The sequence below is a fragment of the Petaurus breviceps genome, unplaced genomic scaffold (genome assembly GCF_028583685.1).
Source record: "Petaurus breviceps papuanus isolate PSGF00001 unplaced genomic scaffold, PetGlider_PUasm1.0 98, whole genome shotgun sequence".
NCBI classification, from domain to species: Eukaryota; Metazoa; Chordata; class Mammalia; order Diprotodontia; family Petauridae; genus Petaurus; species Petaurus breviceps.
The window spans coordinates 63,007,677-63,033,875 of NW_027187460.1; the positions used below are offsets into that span (position 1 = coordinate 63,007,677).

Here is a 26,199-nt window from a genome sequence, read left to right on the forward strand (position 1 = left end):
TAAGTTACCAGGGCAACTATTAATGAACAGTGTGACTCAGAACCAGCAAAACAAAATAAGATAGAAAGGTTTGCATTCTATTTCAGAAGATAGAGTACCTGTGCCCAGCTGTTCAAGGTGATGACAGAAATGGAATTCTAGGTGAGCGAACTGGAGAGAGACAGCAAGGGACGGCACAAACCACGGGGTAAAGCAGGAGTCCACTCGTGTACAGGCAGCCAGGGCTGTTGGTGTCACAAGCTGATCACAAGCACTTTGAGAGCCAGATTCACTTTCAGAGCTAGGAGAAATAAAAAAGGATTTTTGAAAGATTCACCACTTCTAGTTTTATGTCACTATACAAATGAAATGATTTTTTAAATTTTTTTGAAACAGCAATAAGAAGCTATGGTTATTTTATGATGTCATAGAATCCTCTATAATTATTATTCTGAAGTCATCTCTTGATAATGAATGTGTTGATTATTCTCTGTGAATTACCTGCAGTAAATTCGTCTTCCTAGGGTGGCTCCCTACTCTCTCTATTCTGAGGTCACCCTAACTAATGTGTGCTTTGGGAATGCAATTTAATTTTCCTGTCAGTTTGAGCCAAATGTGATTTGGAAGATAAACCTGATGCAAGAAACACAGAACCTCCTAATTCCAAATGAATGTGAATCTTTGTTTATCCGTTGTTCCTGATTACCTACCACCTTCCCAGACCTCCCCTCGATCAGTATTTCTCTGCATTAAGCCCTGGTCTGGGTGTCCTGGGAAACAGCACCAAGACTGGGAGGATGAGGGGTCACACTCTATGGCTGCTTCCTTTTCCTCTCTCCAACATTTTTATATAGAAAAAATCCTATTGAAGTCAGTATTATATGTAGTAGAAGACTGAGAAGGTGTTGGAAAGGAGCTGCTGTAACAAGAAGGGAGAAGTGGAATGGGAGTACAGTACGTGTTCACTCTAATTTTCTTTGGTCATGGTACTTCACTGGTTGACACCACTTCCTCATTACCCTGGGCTATTTAGTCTGCGTTGGATGAGAATGCCTTTGACAACTCTTGAAACTCTGAAACCCCTCTCCCATGGCTATAAATTCAGCCACACCAACTTGCCGTGAAACTCACTGCCTAATCTCCAAAGTAGAGTGATCCTACACTCTCAGAACAGTTCTGATGGGAGTTATAAATGACGTAGAAGGGAAAGCTCCTGTCCTTAAGGAGTTGATAGTTTAGTTGGAGGTATACAACATGTACACCACAAAGATTTAGGAACATTATAAAGAAAAAAAATCAACGACTGAAAATTAATATTTTGAATCTTTAAGTGCTGGTGATACATGGCACAAAAATCAGATCAGAATGGGATAAGTAGGATTAATCAGTGAGTGCTTCTCAAAGGATTTAATTTTGAATCGGGTTTTGAAAGATGGGAGTGAACAGGATGGATAAAAAAAAGCATGGGAAGATCTTTCAACAAATACTGAATGAGTGCTTACACTCCAGAGAACATAAAATGCAAGTTATTTATATTTGTATTCTGTATTACAATGTTAGGACACCTTTATTGTATAAAATTTACATTTCAGAGTAGTAAAACATAAGACAAAAGCACAGATATGTGTGTGCATATGCGCATGTGTATTTTTGTACATATATCCACATAAGCACATATCACAGAACTTAAAAATTGGAAAGGATTTTAGTAGCTATTAAGTCTAATTCATACCTAAAAGGAATTCTCATTATAGATACCTATAATGATAGATCTATCCATCTAGATAAGACAAATCTATATCTACATCTAGAAAGAACAATAGTTATCTATCCATTGATCTATCTATTGAGATGCAAAGATGGATATAGTTGTTTTAACAGGCATATATACATCACAACAACCTATCCTTCCCCTTTTCCTAAAAATATATCCATCCCAAAATGAAGTTGCTAATAATTTACTTATGATACCCAATATAAAACTCACTTTAGCAAGCAAAATTACTGCTTTTACATGAGGAAAAAATGGATGTTACAAGCACTTTCACTTTTGAATTCCCATATATTACTATTTAAAGTTCATCACCTACCTTACAGGGTTGTTATAAAGCTCAAGTGAGATAATTTATGTAAAGCACTTACAAATTTAATATATACATACCAATATTATTACTATAGTTGTACATATGTATATAAATATATATAGGTATACATGTATGTATATACATGTATATATCTAAAAATTTGTAGAGGTCAATGAGACCAGTCATAAAATAGCAATATGGAGTATGCTTTGGATGGATTTTCCCCTTACTAACTGCAATCTTTGATATGGTAAATTTTTCTAAGGTCTATCCTGGCATCTCTTATGAGCAGTAAACATAGGAATGCATAGTACAAAAGCTTGATAAAATACTACAAGGCAGTGTTGGCCAAAAAATTCATTTATATCAAATTATAAAAGTAGAGGAAGTATGGTATAATAGCTACAGTGTTGGGCTCAGAGTCAGAATGATGTTGGCTCAGATTTCATCACTGACACTTACTAGCCATGTGACCCTAGGTTAAGTCACTTAACTAATATGCCTAGGATTTACCTCCTTAGTCACAGATCCCTCTGCTTCAGTGGGGGTTGTGTGTGTGGGGTCTTCCCTGGGACTTTCTTATGATGCCAAAAAGCATAGATGCCTTTTTTAGGGTTTTTAGAAGTTTGTTGGCAATTCCAAGTCAGATAAAAAAAAAAAAAAAACTGTGCCACTAATCAACAACGCTACAATAACTTTCAACTACCAAATTAAATGTTGCCATCCTAAATCCAAATAATTATCCCAAAATAAACACATTGGTACCATTTCCAGATGAACAATTCTAAAAGTATAAGAAACATATATAATGTATTCTGGCCTCAATTTAAGTATGTTTAGAATAAACAATTCTATATGTTTTCAAACATTTCTTCAATTTGTTCATCACCACAATGCACTATAAAAAGTAGCCTACACATATTTACTTTTAACATGAGGGTACTGGCAGAATGGAACTAAGTGTTCACTGCTCGCAAATGGGAGTTGAAGGACCTGCTAGAATTAGTTATAGCTGCCGTATTTTTGTAAATTTTCTTATATGGATACAGCTATATATAGATTTCAATCTAATCTAGGCACCAAAAGGAAGAAACAGAATTTATGGGACAATTATGGCAGGCAGGCACAGAAAGATAAAAAAAAAACAAACCCTCCAAACTTTGAACATCTATATTTTAACACTCCCCTTTTCCCACCAGACTGCCAAAACAGGTCAGATTCATGGGCCATTGCCAATGTTCACAGTATTCTCTGGTGCTGCTGGTTACTAACATGCTGAATGATGGCTCTTGGATGCAAGCAAGACCTCTCGACTTATAATAAATGGATCTCATAAGATTCAGTAGTTAGTTCAAACATCCAGAAGTTCAGATGCAAAGCTAAACTCCTTGGATCCCTTTATACCCAATTCAAATAATAGAATAATCCCATAAGATTTCCAAGTAGGAGGAAATACATAATAGAGAATTAGAATTTCTCTGTAACCCCGTGGCTACTTCAGGAATTTTTAGGTGGCTGCTGAGCAGCATTTAGTATTTTGGTAAAATAGTGATGAGCTACTCTCAATTTATTGGACTGGAAGTTCAATGGGGGCAAGACCCTCCTTTTACTCTTTTGTATTTGTACTTTTGAATTTGTATTTTTGTTTTACTCTTTGTATCATCCAGATCCCTTTACAGAGTGCCTTGCACATAGTATGTATTCAATAATTATCTGCTGGGTTAATTAATTGATGAGTTAGCATAGAGACTATAAAGGTGGTAAGAGAAAAAACAAAAATATTCTTTTATTTAAAGAAGTACAACTGCTATATATTGAACCACAAGAAAACAAATGTAAGGCAGCGTTTTTAAGGGTTTTCATTTCTGGGAGGGCAAAGAAAAAACAAAAACAAAACTCTGTAAGAATTCCTTTCCCAAGGGGTAGAGGGAAAGCAAAAAATCGGGCAGGCAGAACCCCAGCTTATAAAGGAAAGAATTTTCCAGTATAAAATCTTTAATTATTTTAATAACAAGAAACTCAGATGACAGAACTGTTTCGAACTGTACTATTGTTGCCCAAATGGCTTATGAAACTATACAGACAAGAACAGTGTTCAACAAATCCCTGGTCTGTAGCTAGCAGAGGAGACAATGAGGGGAAGCAATATCTAGAGACAACCTTAACCTTCCCCATGGAGAATGAGCATGTGACCCAGAGAGCAATGGTTTATGAACAAGGACCAGGATAAAATAGAGGTTTGAAATGGCAAGGCTGACCTGGGGTTATTAGACTCACATGTGCTTATATCACCAAAACAGTATAATACAGGGAGGAAATCCCATCTCTTCCATGAAGGCTTCTTCTTCGTTTTTGCCCATTCTAATTTTCCATATTAACACATTATTATCTATAATACTCATTTTGGCACTTATCTTAGACTGTCTTGTCATGACACTTAACTATTTCATATGTTTAGATCTTGCCTCCTTAACAAATGTATATGCTCCTCAAGAAAAAACCAGAATATAAATTCCTTGGGGCAGCGACTATTTCCTCCTCACTGGGTGTATTCAAGAAAGGACTGGCCACTCACTTGCCAATTCTTATTCAGGGATGGGATGGACTAAATGTCCTCTTAGCTTCCTCTCAATGCTGGGTTTCCTGGATAATCCATTTTAGTTTTATCTTTGTATTCATAGCATGTAGGATTGTGCCTTTCACAGACTAGGCACCTAATAAATGTTTATTAAATTATTTAATAAGAGAGTGCATTCTATATTTCTTTTGAGAAATAAGATACTGTGGGAGATTAAAAATAAGTGGTGGAAGAAGGTGCCAACAATGTACTTAACATCTATTATTTTGTTTCTTATTTATGTGTATGTGTCAGATACCCCTACTAGAATGGAGACAATACAGAATCCCAGAAGATTTTTTTAAAAAGGAGAGAAATGACTAGATCTATGCATAAGTAAGATGAATTTGTTCTAGGAGAAAGATCATAGAATCATAGCATACAGAGTGGGAAAGGATTGTAGAGATGATCAAATCCAAACTCCTTATTTGGCAGAGAAGGACAATGTCTTAGCTGAGTTCATCCTGCTAGTAGGTAAACCTTGGAGGAAGATCAAGTTGGGGATCTGGAGCTTAGGAAAAAGTCAGGCCTGGAGATGGAGACTTGAGAATCACTTGTTTAGAAGTAATGGTTGAGGCTGTGGGAGAAATGAGTTTGCCAAGAGAAAGAATGTAGAGAGGGAAGAGGAAAAAGTTGACAGCAGAATCTTGGAAAGGTTTGGAAAGAAGAGCCAGAATAGAAAACAGAGAAACATCAGTTATAAAGAGAAGAAGAAAAGCAGGATTATTTTTTGATATCTTTGAAGCTAAGACAAACGTGAATATTCAAAAGGAAGGGTAGCCAAGAGTGTTATATTCAAAAAATTCAATTCATCAAATAATCATGAAAGGACTACTACACAGTTATAAACAACCACAACAACAAATAACATTTATATGTCACCTGATATGTGTTATGCACTTGCTAAGCATTTAAAAAAAATTCTCTTTTGATCCTCACAACAACCCTGGTTGGGGGGGGAGGGTCTGTACAATTATTGTCCCCATTTTACAGCTGAGGAAAATGAGGCAGACAGAGGTTAAGTGACTTGCTCCAGGTCACACAGCCAGATGTAAACTCGGGTCTTTTTGACTCCAGGCCTGGTGCCCTAGTGCAGTTAAAAAGGTAAACACAAGGTAGTTTGGGACAAAGGGCACAAACAGTTAAATGATCTGAGAAAACTTTCTCTAGAAGGCAGTGCTTGAGCAGAAGGGAGAGAGAGATTCTGTGAGTCAGGGAAAAGAGTGCGCCCGTTAAATACTGAGGAAGGCCTGCACACAGGCAAAGGGATGGGGGATGGTGAGCTGTGGGTATGGAAAAGAGAGGAGGCCAGCAACAGCAACTTCAAAAGTTATTGTTAAATTGGCCAGCAGTCTTTGAAAGGGTAATAGTAGCATATGGAAAGACTACATGGTTTTCTCCAGAGACTTCCTAAAATGATGAAAATCATGACCTTCAAAGTTAAATATTTTGAAGGAAAGGCAAATAGGTAGAAGCAGGAAACATCTCTTTACATAAGGATTTGAAAAACCCATAAAGTTAGTTGCTGGACAAATTTTTACCCTTTAACTATATGAGGTATAATTGCTTTTTCGGGTACCCTCAGGAGAAGGGAACTCCCCTCTGTCCTTCTATATCTCTATGGTTTTGATGCTGAAAGGTCACAGGATCCAGCCACCTGTTTCAGGTTGCTCTTACCCACCTAACAGTGGTATGGTCCATTTTCTAGTTTGTTAAAAGACTGTCAAACATTTCACTGAAATCAAGAGGTATTATGCCTATTGACAGGAAAGGAAATTAATAGAAAGGACCAATATTGATGCCAGATATAAAGGAAAAGGTAGTATGTCTGGAGGAGAGGCTGCTTAATCAGTAAAGGCCATCTCATCTGGAAAAGGAGAAGATTTAGGTTAGATGGCTTCTCAAGTCCTTTCCAGTAATAAATATATAGTGTCATGAAGATATGATCCTGAAGAGTCAAGAGAGTGGTGGTCAGGCCTGGGGAAGAGAATTTTGGCCCATGAAAGGGCAAGTGGAAGCAAGAGGAAGGAGTGGTTAATTCAAGACATTGAAGGCTCAGAGAAAACAATTCAAGTATTAATTTCAGGTACTAAAATATGCAGGAATTTAAAAATTCCAAGGATAAAGAATAGTACTTGGCACAGCCAAGTTGCTTAAGAATGGACACAGGCATTTTTATTCTGAACAACAGAACTAAGTGGAATTAATACAGAATATTTGGCATTTCTTTTATTCTGTACTTATACTTGTTTTACTTTTCAGAGATCATCTTGTGAAATGTTTTGGACCCAGATTAGATTTTACCTCATAAAGCAGTCAAACGAGAAAGAACAATGAAGCCATATGGCAGAACTGGGGGAGAAAATTCAGTGAAGTCAAAACTACGAATCCATAAAGGGACTTTGGAGAGGCAGGGGCAACAAGCAGGGTTCCCATCAACCTCAGAAATCAGACACCAGAGAATGAACCTGGATTCTTGAGCATCAGAGCCCAAGTCTGCTCCTCACATCTATTCCTTGTTCTATTTAGCACTTTAAACTCAATGATGAATGCTGCCCTAGTGGGCTGCAGAAGGCTGGGGAAGGAGTGTGAGCTGATAGGTTTGATAAGCATGGCTATCACAGGGTTCATATACGTCCAGAGCAAAATGATATAGCCAGAATGATGCTGTCTGCTGAAAGCTGACTTTTTTCTACACAGCATCTGTTATGGTTCTAGAGAATCACTGCAACCTTTCCTTTATAAGTAACCATCCTTATCTGTATATTCACATTTTTAAATATTGTGCACCTAACCAACCCTTCTTGCCAATACTGATACACAATTTATAATTTCACTGCGAGCCTTTGTCAGTATGGTTCTAGATTGAAGGCTTTTCTCTACCCACCACAGGAATCTCTCAGGTTCATTCTCTGTGAACACAACCGCCTATAATCTTAAAAAACAAAGCAAAACAAAAAGTCATCCCAGGATAGCCAAGCAGTTCTCTTCCTGAGTAGCCCAAACATGTTATCTAGTTGCTCACAGTAACTGGGTCAAGTTTAACTTGTAAGTCTGATTCAAAGCTGAGTGGTCGTTTTGGAATGTCTTTTGGGTGCTTCAACAAATGAGTCTGAAGTTCTTGATAAGAAGGATTATGAAATCATGAAGAACCTCAATTTTGCCTAAAATGCTTTCTTTGAGGATGAAATACAAGTAATTTACTTAGATGCCTTTGCCCAATCCTAACTTTGGACTGAAGGCTAACCTACTGAGATATAATTCTAGCATGCTCCACAACACTGGAAGGACTTCAAGAACAGGTCTAGTAAAAGACTGTCCACTGTCTGATGGCTAGTCTAACTGGTTCTGAGATGCTCATCAAAAGGCCAGCTTGTGAGGCATTGAAATTTGTAGGCATAGTGACCAATAAAGTTGATGAAAATACAAAATGGACCCCAGTCCTACAAAGTCCCTTTCTGCTTCCACAGCGACAGTGGCAAAATAGAGCCAAAAAGTGCTAAAAAAAAATTTCACAGTTCTTAGAATGTTTATAGATGCATTAATTTAACTGTTGGCACTAAATATGAATATTTGTGCAATGACTGATGTAATCACATATTACTAGAGAACCTAAGCCATAAACATATTGGCATTCTAGCTATAAATGAAACCAAAGGTCATAAAGTGACTTGCCCAAAATCACAAAATTAGTAATAATTATGATAACAACAATAATAATAACTAATATTTATATTTTACTTTAAGGTTTGCAAATTGCTTTACATGTGTTACTTCATTTGATCCTGACTACAACCCTGGGAAATAGGTATATTATCATAGAGGTACTATCCTCATTTTACAGATGTGACAAAATTAAAACACAGGTATTTATTAATGTTGATTATCATAAAAAGTATTAAGACAACTAAACATTGAGAATAGTCAACATCATATTCATTTTCTTTGAATCTATAGACTAATCAACTTCCTAAAAAGAAAGTTAGGAAATCTGCTCTGCTGTAGAAGGCCTATTCATCCTTTTGAAAGCCCAAATCAAACACCAACTCCTCTGTGAAAAAGTCCCTTATTCTCCTCATCATTTTTCTCTTTGGTCTTTCCCTGACTCAGTTATCACACATATAGTAAACTATGCTTCTCTTACACACTTATCATGTATTACAGACCTCAAATACAGCATCAGGTACATAGGTGTGAGCACTACAGTTTAAGAAAGACAATGATAAACTGGAGGGTTTCCAGAGGAGGGCAACCAGAATGGCAAAGGGCCTTGAGTGCATATGAAGATCATGTGAGGATGAGTTGCAAGAACTGGGCATGTTTAGTCTGAAGAAAAGAGGGCTTGGGGCGATATGAAAGTTGTGTTGAAGTAGTGAAGGCCTATTTGGGGGAAGGAAGTTGAAGAGAGGCAAAATTTAGGCTTGATGTAAGGAAAAACTTCCTAACAATCAGAGATGTCCACAAAAGGAAGGTATTGCTTCAAAAGGTGGTAGGTTCCCCTTCTTTGGAGATCTTCAAGCACAGGCTTGTCAAGTATGTTACAGTGGGGATTCCTTTATGTATGACTAGATGGTTGGTGAGGTATCTCCCAAATCTCAAATTTTAAGATTCTCTAAAGAACTTGTAACTGAATGAAAAGAAAGAATGTATGTATAGAAAAGGATGTAGAACAGTTATATATCAGGAATAAGAGGTGATAAGTACCTCATGCATTAAATTTACCTTAGAAATAAGAAGAATCATTGAATAGATTCTGTTTTGGATTCAGCATGGTATAGTAGAAAGAGCACTGGATTTAGACTCAAGGGACTTAGGTTTAAATCTTTTCAAGCCTTTCTAGCTATGACCATAAGAAGCTCTCAATCTCTCTGAGCCCAAATTTCCACATCTGTAAAACGGGGATAACATTTCTACTACCTACTTCACAGGGTTGTAAGAAAAGTGTTTCATAACTCTATATAAACGTGAGGTCCTATTACTATAATGAAGTATCTACATGCAGTAGAATCCAAAGGATAAGGTAAGGAAGATTTTTCTTCTAACCTAGAGGAGAAAAGATCAAAGATCTAAGTGGATAAGTACCTTATTCAAATATACATCACACAATTTCTACCACAACTTCCTAGTAGATTTAGGATAAAAGCAACTAAGGATGTAACAATCACATGCCAACCACATTACTCCAGAAAACTAAAAGTTTTTTCAATGCTGGAAGCTAAATCTATACCACCTTTCCTCAGCCTCATAATTTCTTCTAAGTAATAGGATTCACTTTATTATTGATATGAGGGAATACACTTGGGCTGCACTTAAAGTACAAGAGATTAAACCTCTAAGGTTAGTTTCAGAATATCATAAGCACAATTTATAAACTTCCAAATATTTTAATCCAAGACTAGCCCAGGTTAGTGAATACCAGCTGCCTATAAAGAGTACTGTATGGAGGGGCCATCATCATTTATAAAAACAGGATTACAAAGAAGATAAACAAAAATTATTTCAAATTTATTTTCAAAATAAAGCTAAAAGGATTTAAGTTTTTCTACATGAAAAGATATCTTTATAGTGGGTAAGAAAATGATGGCATAAGTTAAAGCACTTAATATTTGTTGTTTTGTCAGTCTCAATTAAATGTACCATAAAGCTAATTCAATTTAAAGTTAATTAAGCATTCACTAGATATTCTATATACAACTGCAATGAATTGCTAAATTCTGAAAACTTTGTTTGGTATTATCCCACATTACTTTTCTCATAAATATTCAAGATGGTACTCTCAGTTGTGCCATTAAATTTAGATGTGGGTCTTGATAATTTTGGTATCAATATTGAATTATCCTCAACAGTGGGATCTTAATTGTGGGAAAGCAATGGCACTTTTCCCACACAGGACTGGGTTCTCTCTCTCTTTCTTTCTTTCTTTCTTTCTTTCTTTCTTTTTTGCTTAGAATTTATTTTGCCTTTTTGATAGGCCTAGAATCAAATATCATATTTGGGGAGGGAAGTTAATATTATAATATCTTCTTCCACTAAGTATGAAATTTTCAATAATTAACAAATATTTATTAAGCATTTATATGCCCAATACTGTGTTAAAACTAAGAAATGGTCCCTGACTTTAATGAATTTTCAATTTAATAAGGAGATATGACATATATGGAAATAACTCTAATACAAAATATAACATGAGAAGTATACACATAATACAGGTGCAAGTCAAGTGTTTTCAAGGTCCAAAATCGGTTTACTCCTTTTTTCAGTAACAAGTACTTTTTAAAAAATTAATCAACCCTTTCCATTCCTTCTCCCCACCTCAATTAAATTCTACATACATTTATTAAGTGTCTGCTGTGTGGAAAGCACTGTGCTGGGCCCTAGCTTGTTTAAATTATGAGGTTCATTCTATCATCCCTGTTTTTGAAACAGCTGATAGCCTCAAGTAGAAACAAAGATCTTACACCTTCCTCAAAAGACTGATGAATTGACTTCTGAGCTGATCATCTATATTCATTCAGTTACTCCAAGAACTGGTTCTCCAGTATATCTAGAAGCTGATGTTTGGAAAGGGTTTTTGTATTTTTCTCTTTGAACAAAATGTTGAAACCTAAATGGCAAGAGCCTAATCAAAGCATTCTTTCTCTATAGGCTTTTACTGAAATCCAGTTTTATCTGTGTGGTTTACTGCCATCCCATTTAATATATATCTTGGCAGTGATTTATGGTACTGACTTTTTAAACTAGTTATTCTCACTGAATTCATCAACACCAATTTCAAACTAAAAATCTATTTGTCCTAAATCATCTTAACAAAGCTGAATGTGTGAAATATTAGTTACACTTGCAAATCCCATTTGAGTACAAAATGATGCCTGGGACTATAATGTCAAGCACTTTGATGAAAAGAGTCCACTGAATGTCATTCTCTACTATGCTGGTTCCCAGAGCTCACATTTCCAGGGGCTAAGCTGACCACAGAGGTAATCGGCAAAGGTTCCTCATTCAGAGGAATTAACCTTGTCTAAAACACTTAACTTCTCAATGATGAAAATGCATTCCTTCACAATTAGTATCAAGAAATCATTTCCAACTTGATACTATTAATCGAAACCAGATGTTTACTTTTTTTTATTGATTGAGGTATTCATATTCCTACCTTGTGACTCCTCCTGATTTCTAGAACATTTTACACTCCAATGTCTAGAGTTATGAGGCAAATCCCTCTGCAAATCCATCAGTACCTAACAGGAAGAGAGTTCTTTTTGCTGTTTCATTACTTAAAGATGGAAAAACAGGCCACCTCTGCACAGTTTTTACTAAATCTCCAGGGTTGGGAAATTGATTAAAAAAAAAAGCCCAACTGATCTAGAAATAGGAAATATCTAGACTGAATATAAAAATTTTATCCAGTTATCTGAACTCTAGCTATGACTTAGGAAGTAAGTTGTAGTGGAAAAAGCATTGAATTAGGAGTCTATCAAATGAAGATAACACTGTATCTACCTCAAAGGGTTGCTGTGAAGATAACACTAATATCATGCCTATGAAATTGCTATATAAAGATATGTTATATAGAAAGAATATGTTATAGCTAGCCTTTATATAGTGCTTTAAGGTTTGCAAAGCACTTTACATATATTATGTCACTGGAGCCTTATCCAATGAGAAAATTGATATTAAAAGATATTAAGGAACTTGATGAGGGGTCACAAAGCTAGTAAGTGTTTAAGATAAGATCTAAACTCGAATGTTTGTCATTATCATTAATTATTAAAAATATTAGTGACAATTAAGCATTTAGAATACTGAATGTTATTTTTAGCTAATTTGTACACTAGTCAAATTTCTAAATAGAAGACTGAAAATTTTCATCTTGTTGAGTCCTAGCTATGGTCCTTACAGTACAATTCAAACACCAACAATTCCACGAAGTACTCCCTGATTCTCCTAGTCTTTAATGGGCTTTCCCCAATGTGGTCCTCACATACACAGCACTTTGTCTTATATACTTGTATACTACTTTATATTACTGTTACTGTCATCTTTCTTGACTTGATTCTAAGCTTCACTGGAGCAAGGATTATGGTTCATCCAAAATCTTATTCTCTCCTAGCACCTGACACTGATCTGTACACAACAGATGCTTACTATTGAATGGAAATTCAATCTTTTGCCAAGCCACGCAACAGGTAGGAAAAGTGTACTGTAGAGTATAACAATGATGGGATATCATAAATTAGGAAATGGTTAAACAAGTTATATGTATGAATGAGATGGAATACTACTATGCTGTAAGAAATGATGAAGAGGATGACTGTAGAAAAACCTGGGAACACTTGTGTGAACTGATGCAGAATGAAGTGATAAGAACCAGGAGAACAACTTGTATGGCAATGGCAATAATTTAAATATAACCAACTCGGGGACCCACCAACCGCAAGGGCCATTGCCAGGCCTATCACTGCAGGGCTGGGACTGGACGGAGCTGCTACAGAACCCACAAAATGACAGAGAGAAGTTAACCTCCCTCTGAAGACAGCCCAGCAGGCTGGCAGGACAGCACAGCACTCTGGGAACCAAGCCCAGCCCTGCGAGAACCCGAGGTTTTAGCCTCAGGGTGGCCTGACCAGGCTCTGGCTGGAGGGTCTTCATATCACCAGCAGCTGTGGCAGTTTGCAGAATTATCAACCCATAGATGCTAAGGACAAAGTGAGAGGTCAGTGCAGTGTGGACTTTGGGACCTGGGATTCGGGAGTGCAGTCAGCATTTGTCCCTGGGGTGAGAAGAGGCTGAGGTGCTCTTCTCTTCAGACACTTACTAGTTGTGTGACTCTCAGCAAGTTACTTAACTTTTGTCTGCCTCAGTTTCCTCAACTGTAAAACAGGGATAATAGCACCTTCCTCTCAGGGTTGTTGTTAGGATCAAATGAGATAATAAATGTAAAGCTTATCATAGCATCTAGAATATAGTAGGTACTATATAAATGCTTAAACTCTAAACTAAAAACTCTAAACCCTAAACTCTCCCTAGTCCCACTTCCCACCCCCTAGTCTTCAAAACCTACCAACTTCTTCACAGAATAATGTTTTTAAATGAGTAAAACACACAGAATTACAAAGGAAATGCCTGGAGTTAGGAGATGGAAAATCTTGTTTGAGTAGTAGGCCAGTGTCACTAGACTGCAGACTATGTGGGGGGATGGAAGATGTGGGGAAGGGGGCAATTTATGGAGGGCTTTGATGGCCAAACAGAGGATTTTATACTTGACCCTGGATGTAATAGGAAGTCACTGGAATGACTAAACACATGGGTGACATGGTCAGATTTGTGCTAAATTTAGGAAGATTAATTTCACAGGTGAGCATAGGATTACAAAGGAAATCAATTACATTGAAATAACAGCTATCAAAATATCTTAAAAATGAGTTCAGAGACTCTGGCTTAAGAACCCCAGTCCTCATTGTCAAATCTGGTCATTTCTACCTTTGTAACATCTTTCATATACTCCCCCTCCTCTCTGCTACTACCACCACCTTGGTGCAAGCCCTCATCACCTCACACCTAGACTATTAAAGTAGTCTTTTGCTTGGTTTACTTGCTTTAAGTCTCTCTCCATTCCACTTCATTCTCTACTGTTCTGTCAAACTACTGACTCTTTCCAATGCATCCTGTATACAACTTGTATGTACATGAAGTTGTCTTCCCAACAGTTTATGAGCTCCTTGAATACTGGTTTTTGCCTTTTAGCACAGTGCCTGACACAGAATAGGCAATTAATACAGGTTTAGTAGTCAGTAACTGCCCTGAGAGAATAGGAAAAGCAATGAGGACAACTGTGAAAAGAAAAAAAACCTGGATTTTTTCTGCTACCAAAATTTTTGAGAAGAAGGATACACATCTAATTTAATCATCTTGCCCAATAGATGCTTCAGAATACTGGAGCTTCTGGCTCTGGAGTTGGGATATGGCTACAAAGATCCTCATAAAGTCAAAGACAGTATAACCTAGGCCAGGCAGAACCTTAGGGAATCAATCATTCTGGTGAGCAAAGTTTTCTAGGCAGCTGAGGATTTACTCCTTTTCAATCACAAACTTAAAATTTTTTTAAATTAGAAAGAACAACATTCTTTTTCAAGTCATCAATTAAGAAAATGTTATCACTATAAGACATCCTTTACAACCAACACTGATTAACCAATAATTAAACAAATATGCCATTAATCTCTAATGGAAATTCCTAATTTTAAATCATCTACATCTAAAGCAGATATAAAGAAGAAAAAAATTGTACTACATTTTAACACAATAAAAAGCTAGCATTTATATAGTGCTTTACCTTTTACAAATTACCTAATTAAAAAAAACAATAAAACACCTCATTTATTTTGTGTCTCTTTGTAAATGTGTCTGTGTACTTATAAAGTACTATGCACTGTAAAGCTTCATTAACTTTATTTTCATATCTATCTACATATAGCATGTATATATAAAGATATAGTTGTAGTTGGTTCTACTGTCTTTGCTTTGTTTGCATCCCTTCATATGCAAGGAGGGGGCAGCATGGTATGGTGAACTAGGGAGTCAGGAAGGTGTTTTTAAATCCTGCCTAGGACACTTACTAGCTGTGTTTTCCTAGGTAAACCACTTAATTTCTCAGTCTCATTTTGCTCATCTATAAAATGAAATGTAGATGGCCTGTGACTGCTTGAAAACTATGATACTATGACATGCTTCCTTGACTTAAAGAGTAGACTAAATATATTTAGCCTTTTCTTGAAAATTTCATTATTATGAAAATCCAGTAATAGAATTACAGAACATTAGGGTTAAAAGCAATCTTACAGATCATATAGTCAAAGTCCCTCATTTTCTAGAGGGCACTGTGATATTAACAGCACACTGATGCCCTTGGGGCCTATTAAGGAATGACTATAGGATTGTTTGCCTTTACCAAATGGACCCAGGTTGCTAGGTCTGTTTGGTCTTTCTGACTGCTCCTTCACTGACAGATTCTAAGCCATTATTTCTTGCTACTGCCAAATGTGTATGTAGCAAGAGTACTAGATTTGGAGTTGAAAGAACTTTGACTGGAATTCTATGTAAAAAAAAAATCCAGGAGAAAATATTGGCTTTGAGAATGGATCTGTTCAGTACCTGAAGCTGTGTGTGTGTGTGTGTGTGTGTGTGTGTGTGTGTTTCATTTGCAGCCTCTTTTCTAATTCCCCAGGGGGGCCTTTGGTTTCTTTCCTGATTCTTAGCTTACATCTCAGACTGGCAAAATACAATGACATTAGGATGGGTTGGATGTCGCTCTACTAGCAAAAACAGTTTTTAACCCATCATTGCACTGGTTCATTTTCACTGTGTTACCTTTGGTCATCAGCTCCATTTTGGTTGCTGTTCAGGACAATTCTCCAAAGGTCTGAAGCTACCAATTTTTTCTGGTCATTCACAAGGTTGATGTCAGGCAACTGCAGCTCATAAACTTTACTTTCAGAAAGACTGAATTCTCGAAATGCAACAAAAGTTTTCTGGAGTTCATCCCAGTATTCCAAACTACAAGGAACCTAAATTAAGATTAAAAAAAAAAGTTAGAAATTAAATTCAAATCACCAAGCATTTTTTCAATACCTTCTAAATGTACTCTGAGGAAAACATGGTCTTTTCCCTCAAACAGATTATGGTCTAGTATGAAAGATAAAATATGCATAAATAATGATACCACGAAATAGAATATAGCATGTAAAAATGGTGGTTAAGAATTTAGAAGAAGGAGAGTCATTTCTCAGGTAATCAATAAATATTTATTAAATTCCTTCTTTGTGCTGGGCACTACACTAAGCACTGAGAATACAAAGAAAGGCAAAAGTTAGTCCCTAGAAAGAAGAAAGTTTGAAGGAGATAAAGGTGATTGACAGTATCAAAGATTGCAGAGAAGTCAAGAAGAATGAGGACTGAGAAATTAGCTTTGTTAGCTGAGAGATTATTTACTTTGAATGATGAGGTTGGAAGCCAGACTATAGAAAGTTAAGAAGAAAGTGAGAGGAAAGGGAGTAGAAGCATTGATCCTAAAAGGTCTTCTCCAGGAGTTGAGCCACAAAAAGGAGGAGAGAATATTGGACAATTCCTAATGAGAATGGATGACAGAATAAAGGTTTTTTGAGGATGGGAAAGACTTGGGCATGTTTGCAAGTAGTAGGGAAATTGTCAGTAAACAAACAAGGAGAGATTGAAGGTAAGTAAGAAAATGAGGATGAGAGGGGACAATCTGTTGGAGAAGATGGGATGGAATGGAATCACTTGTGCACATAGAGAGATATTTCAAGGAGAAGGGCTATTTCATTACACAAGACATGGGTGAAGAGGTAGGAGACTCAAGAAATAATGGCAGAAGGCATATGGGTAATTGAAATGAGAAGCAGGAGGTGAGAAGAGGGAGCTCTTAGAAAATGGCCTCAATTTTTTTTTTTCCAGTAAACATGAGGCCAGGTTCTCAGCTGAGAGGGTGGGGAAAGGGGAGCCATGGAAGGTGTGAAGATGGAAGAAAAGGTTTGGAAGAGCTGTTGTGGTGAGTGGGATAGAGTTCATTTGAGAGGTAGAGAAGATTTGTCTAGGAGCATTAAGGGCCAAACTCAGGTTATGTAACATAACTTTGTAGTGGACCCAGCTGTCAGTTTTATGATTTAGCAGCACGTATGTAGGAGGAAGGCAGTGAATGGTGGGAATGATCCAAGTTGGAGGCCTGGCAGGGCAAGATAGCCAATATGATAAGTGTGGAAATGGACCAGGAGAGGAGCAATATGGAAATCCTCATGAGTTTAGGTGGAATTAAGACCGTGTTTTGAAGTGTGGGCAGGAGTAGTAATAGCCACAGGCTAGACGTGGATTATAAAGGGACTTAATGCCAGGCTAGGTGTTTAGATTTTAGAAACTTCAGATATATACTACACTGATTAAAAGTGACCCAACTAAACTAAAGACACATAGTCACAATTCTAAATAAACAATTTAACTTCTAAGTATTGATGCTAACATTTCACAAAAACCAACAGAAATTATTAACAGTTTGCAATTCTGAGGAATAGCATATCCCCCCACAACGAACACTGCAATTATCCTATGCTGCCTTCATTTTTGAAGCTTATTAACAAAGTCCATATTTCTTAATGTAATCCAAAATATACTTACTGAATATTTACTGGGTGCCTATTACTGAGAAATACAAAAGTTATATGATACCAGCCCTTGTCCTCAAGGATTTCATAGTCATTGGGGAGATAACTCACACACATTAAATGGCAAACAAGCTAATATGACTGATTACATACAAATATTCATGGCACTGATACAGTCAGTATTACTGCATGTTATGGAAGGTAAAGGTTAGTTTAGGTTTACAGAGCTTGCTCTGCCTAAATCAGAGAGGTAGGACTAGATAGGCTGAGAAGAAAAAAGACCACAGTCCAGGCCAGAAAATAGCATGAATAAAGGTACAAAAATGGGAATGACAAATTTTGTGCATAATGTCAATGTTCTGGCAAGAAGGAAAAATTCAGGGCAAGCTAAGCCAGGAGGCTGCCATTAAGCAGTGAAGGCAGTGGGCATTCCTGATAGAAAAGTTAGGGCATGGGGTGGCAAGGTGGAGCAGCAAATAGAGCACCGGGTCCTGGACTCAGGAGGACCTGAGTTCAAATCCAGCCTCAGACACTTGACACACTTCCTAGCCATGTGACGGTGGGCAAGTCACTTAATCCCAATTGCCCTCCAAAAAGCAAAAAAAAAAAAAAGGGGGGGGGTAGGCAGGGAGAAATTCAGTCAAATCGGACATAGGAGATGCTGAAGACAAGTTTCATTGAGTTTACAATTTGGCCTATAGGCTAGCCCTTGGCTATATGTTCATTTTGGAACATTCTAGATTACTCAGGATATTTGTAAAACAACAGAAAATTAATTACTGCACAAATACATGCAAATTCACTCCAAATGGAAACTTTGCTGAAAAACTTTGAAATGCTTGTTTTATTCGTGTGACCAGGAGTACCTACCCCAAATCTGTACGTTTAATTTGTTTTTTTTTCATATATTAAAAAAAAAACCCAACACCCTTGTGCTAAAAAAAAAAAATCAATGATTAAATTAAAGTACAAAGAAAACCTAGTAAATTACTTTTGGGTAGAATTTAGTATTTTAAAGATCCTTTACAATGAAGCAGTTGAAAATTTGCTAGAAATGCATGCATATATATATATATATATGTATGTATATATGATTCACTGGTTCCATCAACTCTCCATCTCAAAAGAATTCTCTTTCTTATTCTGGCCATGTCACTTCTTTTCTATAAAGAATTCTGTAGATATTTATTGTAAATATCTTCCTTACCCTTTGGCAACAATCAACCTTCCGTTGCAAGAAAGCTGGTTTTGCCCCATTCTGTCATCTTTAAACTATGACCACTTACAACAATTTTTAGAAAAATTTATAGTCCTGTGCGTGTTGTCCTCTATTTCTGTTATAGGTGGGAATGGAGGACTAGAAGGTTTCTTTTTCCATCGAGGTCTACTTCACAAGGTTATTAAAGGTGACTATGTGAGCCTTTGAGGGAAAGCAGAAGAGGGGTGGTAATAGAGTAATCTAGAAGATTGTTCAAAGTCCAAAGAGAGTCCACAAGACAGAGAGAGAAATACAGGGGCTAGGCAAGAAAGCATAGTTAAGATTTCATAAAACAAGTAATTTATAAGCTAAAAGTGAAACTAGAAGAGAAGCAACAAGAGAGGCGGCTGGCATATAGAGTCAGATTAACTTTACTTAGGGGTCAGCAAGAAGCTTGTCATTTGATGGACAAGAGCCTACTTTGCTGTTGAGGTGTTTTTCAGTCATGTCCAACTCTTTATGAGTTTTGGGGTTGTCTTGACAGAGACAGTGGGAGTGCTTTGCCACTTCCTTTTCCAGCTCATTTTATAGATGAGGAAAACTGAGGCAAACAGGGTTAAATGACTTGGCCAATGTCACACAGCTAGTGTCTGAGGCTGTATCTGAACTCAGGTCTTCACTCCAAGGCCAGGTACTCTACCCACGGTGCCATCTGGCTGCCCCTGCGGGCCTAACAGTCATCCTCCAAACGCTTAGCTGAAGGAAATACAGCTGCAGGTTCTGACATTTTTCCATTAAATGTTGATTACCCAGTTAATTTCAATTTTAGGTGCAACATATTGAAACTATGTATCTAGCACTCTAATGTTATCCTTATACCTCCATATGTTAGAATTCTCTTAAGAACTCCAAGATCTACTTTATGTGCTCTTTTAAAAAGAATTCTATCATATTCCTTTATGTTTGGGATTGGTTATTTAGTATAGAATTTCTATGTTTAAAAATCTATAGTTATCCTTCCTAAAGGATTTATTATTAATTCTTGCACTGAATAACTGTGAGTAAAGATGGCAGCTTTGGTGGCCAAGAGGTAGTTTGAAAATGTTAGATATCCAGAACTGAGTCAGGGGAAGTAGGAACAAGTAAGCTGATTTCACTGCAAAATATTCTACATATAACATATGGTATATTTCAAATGACTGTCAAGAATATGTATGTTTTTATTACATTTTTTCCTATCCATTATTTGGCAGAATTTTAAAAAAATCAGTTAGCCACATAAAATTAACTATACCCTAAGTATATATGGGAACTTTGAACTGAACACATTTAGTCTGTGTAGGAACACATCTATAACCACATTTAAAATATTTCACAACGTGGTTCCATTCAATGGCTAATATGTGAATATGTATATGTACAGTGCCATTTAAAAACAGTCTTGCTACAAAAAGTATTTGGGGAACTTATTATTTAGTAACATTAAAAAAATAATACTAGAATTGTGCTGCTCATCCATCTTCATCAGCAGCTTTATGTTCTCTGGTAGAGGTGGGAAAGGGGACACATATATGGGAGCTATTATCATTATCACTGACAACTTCCCAAGGACAAATTCTGATACATCCTCAATCAATTGACCACCCTAGTTTTTAAACATTTCGGCTATTAAAAAATTAAAACTGCATTTATCCAATTCCTTTACCCCCACCCCAAATCATGGACTGACTAGGTTGGCCAGAGATAAAGACAGAGAACAGTATTTTGGAATATGAGGGTTTTGTCCATAAACTAAATAGGTATTCCGACTAGATACTAACTACTGAGGAGTCACAGTAGTCAAATCAAACAGGCTTTTATTGTTTGCACAGTTGGAAACAAAGGTTAGTTATATTGGTTTCCCTTTCTGGGCAAGATATTCAAACCCTTGGGTATCATAAGATGTCATAGCCATCTCTCACTTAGACTATTACAATAGTTTTATAGTTGATGAGTTTTTGCCAAATGGGGCCTGGACCTCCAAAACATTCCTACCCATCTCTTGCCCATGGCTCTGCAGATCCTCCTCCATCCTACCTTGAAACTTAGATTTCACCATGGATCTGATAAGTGAGCTTTCACCTTATCTCTCTTGGAAGCAGCCCTTCATGATGCCTCCCAGCTGTCTCTTGAGCACCTTGCTTCCTTGTTCCCTCATCCACCTTGCCTGTCTATCTCCATCTTCCCATGGAAGTCTGAAGTACTAAGTGGTTAAACAGCCATGTTTAAAGAAGATTTGAATGTATGAGAAAACTTAGGATTAATACAAAGCTAATTAATGACCATAACTCATAAACAACATTTGAAAATGTGGAAACTTTTGTAAATAAGATTGATTCTGTGAGTCCTATGTACTCATTTTTCAGAATGCAAGGAAGACATTACAAAGACTATGAAGTGCTTTACCATTGTCATTTTATACTTAAGACAAAGAAAACATAGAGAAAATAAATTATATGATTACTTTTATAACATTATGGTACAAATGGAATTTTTCTACCCACATAAAGATTCTCTATACAAGATCAAGAATAAAAATCCCTGGGTGAAGGAGATTGGAAATTCTGGAAATGATGTTTGTTCTTGAGGATCTTAAGGACTAACTGTGGCCAGCCTGAGGTTATTTGGAATTACTACCTACTGTAGTCCTAGTCAGTCACTGTACTTGATCTAGTCCATATTAAAACTGTTAGAATTATCTTAGGAACCGTGTGGCTCCAGAACTGTCTTGGCTTGTGTGAAGACAGGGTGATGAGCATTTGACTTCTGGAACAGAAACTACTCTTTCCTTCTTTGGGGGATGCACTGATGTCACATTAGTATTAAGGTCATGGTTTCCACCCTAAAGTAAGTGGTAGGTCAACAAAGATTAGGATCTGAGAAAAGTCATTTTCTCTTCCTTTACTCTAAATGAAACCAAACCATTCAGGAGATCAACAGATCAAGGAGAAACAGTCTTCCAACATCATCAAGAAAAAAGCACTTCTAATATCTTACCATAAGGAAACAAAGTAAAATACGAAGCACAAACATAAGATAGGCCTGGCATGGAATCAGCTGTTTAATACACCAAGTTTCCACCACCTGCTACAAGGTTGAGGAGAACAGGACTATTCTAGACAAAATGCAAGGAAGACAAAGGCACGAACAGCTGGAGTAGAGCATAATGTGTTCAGGGTTGCCCCCAGAGCTACATTCTTGTTTTCTTAGTTCTGTGTTTTATTTAATTTTAGTTTGGGAAGGAAAAAAAACAACAACACAAAAAGCCTTTTTGCTTTTTGAGATGCAATATGGAATTCCTGAAGCTCCCTTTCTCACATGGTGGGCGCTTCCCCTTGGAGATCAAGTCACTCTTGTTCCAGAAACAACTACCTACACCTCCCTGCACTCAGAATCAGGAAACACGTGTGTTTTATCATCTCTTAACAAGGCCACCTAAGTGAAAGAAAGGCAGAATACAATATAATCTCATATTGTGTGTCAGACGCCAACCCATGCTGGGATTTTAAATTTAGCTTCCTGAGTGTGAATAAACTATTGGCTTCATGATTATACTATCTTGGTATGGGGGTGATTTTCTATTCCAAAGCCCATTCTCTTAGAATGTAATTTTCCTTGTAGGTGAACTAGGAGGAATATTGTACTCATAGCCAAAAATTCTGGCATATTACACTACAAATCTATAAAGCATTTAATTTTTAACGCTGATTTTTAAAATCTTCAAATATCTATTTTACTCATGTTGTTCTCTAGTTCAAAATCTCTTTATAGTTTGACAGAGTAAAGCAAAATGAAAATTAAATACTTTTGCTTACAATTCCATCATTTGATACAAGCTGATTTTATGGAACCTGATAGGTTTTGACCTTCACCATTCACGAGTCTCAATGACATATACAGGTTCATACAGAGGTGGCTAGGTGGTGCAGTGAATAGAGCACTGTCTCAGTGAATAGTCAGGAAGACCTGAGTTCAAATCCGGCCTCATACACTTAACACAAAAAAAACTAGCCGTGTGACCTTGGGCAATCCACTTAACCCCAACTGACCTCCAAAAAGGTAAAAAAAATAAAGATTCATATGTAAAAGCTGAACATATAAGTGACACAGATCAATTACACCTGCAAAAATTTTAAATTTCCTTTTTCCAAGGGCAAAGATAATCTCTTCATATCAATTTGGAAAATGTGTCTTCGTGGCACTTTTAGAATTTAGAAAATAATTCTGAATCGTCCTTGATAATGATCAGTCACCAGGTCAAAGTCAGTGTTTTAATGATCACATTACTTACATAATCATTTAACCTCTCAATGACCCTGGCAACTTTTTTAAGACTGTAAGCTGCAAATCAAGCAGCAAGTTCTATTAATGGAAGAAGTTTTCTGTTTGAGAGTAAATTCCTGATACCAATGATATGTGAGGAAAGGTTTAAAATAAGTACCTAATAATTATGTTAGTATACCAAGAATATGTAAGGTATGGAAACTTTAGCAGGAAATGATTCACTTATAACATAAGACAGTTGCTTCATTTTCAGAGAGTTTAAGTCACGTATTTGCCAGGGTCATTGGGCTAGTACAAGTCACATGAGTCACCCAAACCCAGGTCTTTCTGCCTCTGGGGCTAGTTCTCCATCCACTATCTCAAACTTCAAATTGATGAGACATAAATATATAATATGGTACAGCAGTAGAACACCGGTAAAAGGACCTTGGTTCAAATCCTACTTCTGATGCTCATTATCTGTGTGACCTTGGGGCAAATCCCTTCACCACTCTGTGACTCATTTTCCTCATCTATAAAATGAAGGGGTTGGACTCAAAGGGCTCATGAGATCCCTTCTAGTTCTAGATCTGGATCCAATGATTAGGATCACAGAACTAGATGGGTAGATGGGAGAGAGTTTTTGGACCTGGAGAAAAAAAATAAAGTGATTAAAAAGTGGAGCCTGAATGGAAGACATGGGAATAGTGTGTGGATGATCAAGAAGGTAAGGAGGACACAAGAGGAAAGATCAGTTGCCAAAAATACAGATGCCAGAAAAACGTGATGTATCTTTAGAAAAAGATGGTAAAGATGATCCCATAGCCCCATCTTAGATAGGATTTTTCTAATAATGATTTGCTGTTTTGTTTTTTAAACTTGAAATAATTTTTCTCAAAATTGTTTATAAGTATACACACATCTGCATACATGCTAACGCATATTTGGCAGCAACACATGCCAAGATCTAAAATTTATATGTAGGATATATTCATGGAGTAGTTAAAGAGCTGGCTTAGTCCAACTTGCACATCCCCCTCAGTGTAAAAACCAATTACTAAACAATAAAATAAAGGGCAAACATGCTTGAAATCAGAATGTTTTCTTTTAAAATGTTTTCTTTTTACATGCATCTGCCTTTTAGTTGATTTTGTGAGAAGAAAAAAAAAAGGCTTCTATACATCTTCAACTAATAGAAGCCATAAAAAACCCCTTTGTAATATTGGAACCAGTGGAGAAACCACAAGTATTCAAATGCAGGAAATCATGATTTTATAACATTTTAATGTGATCTACTCTTGGGAAACAAAGTTAACCAAACCCTATTTCTGTACAGGAAATATTCCAGTGTACAGTTGTACGACATTGTGGTGAAGGGGTCCAGCTGCAGAGTTTTCACCTGTAATGCCCCACTGGTATTGTGGCTTACTGCATTGCATCAAGATTGCCTTCCTGTCCGGAAAGCCCTCTAAGTACAAACAAGACTCTGAGTCCAGGTTTTATTTTCCCTTGGTATCAGAATATGGTAATTTAAGAGCCCTGAGAAATACTTTTTAACCTTTTAAAGGAAATACATAACATTCTTTTATTAGGACTTATATTTTGTTTTGTTTTTTTAAACATGTGACTAAGTTATCTTATCAATTTATCAAGCTACCAGGTTTAGAGCAAATACAGGTGGGTAACCCATAAGTAATCTTTAAAGAGATTTTTCCCCATTAAAAGAAATAATCTAAACAAATAACTTTTTAATCAGAATTAAAGTGAAGAAAAGGAAAACTTTCATAAAATATATTTCAAAGAAACTACAAATTCCAAAATCACCTGATACTCTTTGTATTATTCCTACTTTTGAAAGTTTTACCAAGCTGTGACAAAGACAATCGAGTATACATTGTGCAGCAGAAAGAATGCTGGACTGGATCTTAGGAGAAACAATTATCCCAGTGAATAGAGGCAAATCACTTAACTGCTCTGCGCCTGTTTTTGCATCTGTTAAAATGAGAGGGCTAGGCTACACAAGATGATTTCAAGAGGTTTTTAAGATGAAAGTTTATCACTTATCACCTATGCTACCTAGGGCTTATTTGTTAGAAAATTAGCTAATGGGATCAATGGCACTTCAGTTACAGACTGGATTTGGAAATAGAGGTCAAAAGTTCAGATCTTTACTTCTGACATTTACTAGCTGTAAGACTGTGGGAAAGTCACTTAACCTCTCTGCTTCTCAGTTTCTTCATCTGCAAATTGACAGACTTAGGCTAAATGGCCTCTCAGATCTCTCCTAGCTCTAGCACCATGACTTTGAATCTTTAAGGTAATTTCCAGCTCTAAAGGTAGGATCATCTGATTATCTAAAAAAAAACATACATCAGACTACTTGGATTATGATCATTTATACCACAGACACAGTGAACCTCATTAATTTGTACTAACAGAAAGGGGTCAATTAAAATTAAGTACAAATTAAAGTCAGAATCATAGAATATTTTAAAAGATGGATAAATAAGTTTAATACTTTAAAGAACACACAGAACTTGGAACAAAATGGTAAAATAGTTCTGCCTGGATATCTTTTGGGGGGCTTGCTTTCATACACACACACACGCACACATGCACACACACACACATACACACACAAAACTCTTATCCCCTTTGTGAGTGCCAGGCCTGCATTTCCAGTGCCAACTGCATCTCTATCAGGATGTCCAAGTACTACCTCAAATTCAATATGTTACAACTGACTGTATTTTTCTCTCGGATTCTTCTGTTAGTGGAACTATCTACTGTCCTATGTTCAAAACTCTGGTGTTATCTTTGATTACTCTCTCACATAAAACTTTTTCA

At 36.6% G+C, this 26,199-nt stretch overlaps 1 protein-coding gene across 8 annotated transcripts in view; it reads right to left on the bottom strand.

The window, feature by feature from the left end:
- VPS13B (vacuolar protein sorting 13 homolog B) overlaps positions 1 to 26,199 on the bottom strand; it is a 1,080,499-nt gene that overhangs the window by 125,404 nt on the left and 928,896 nt on the right. For all 8 annotated transcript variants that reach the window (XM_069081095.1, XM_069081089.1, XM_069081092.1 and 5 more), the window contains 2 exons: positions 16,048 to 16,244; positions 99 to 280 (listed from right to left, as the gene is read on the bottom strand). In XM_069081095.1, the coding sequence (XP_068937196.1) occupies positions 99 to 280; positions 16,048 to 16,244 (379 nt within the window). The remainder of the gene's footprint in view (positions 1 to 98; positions 281 to 16,047; positions 16,245 to 26,199) is intronic.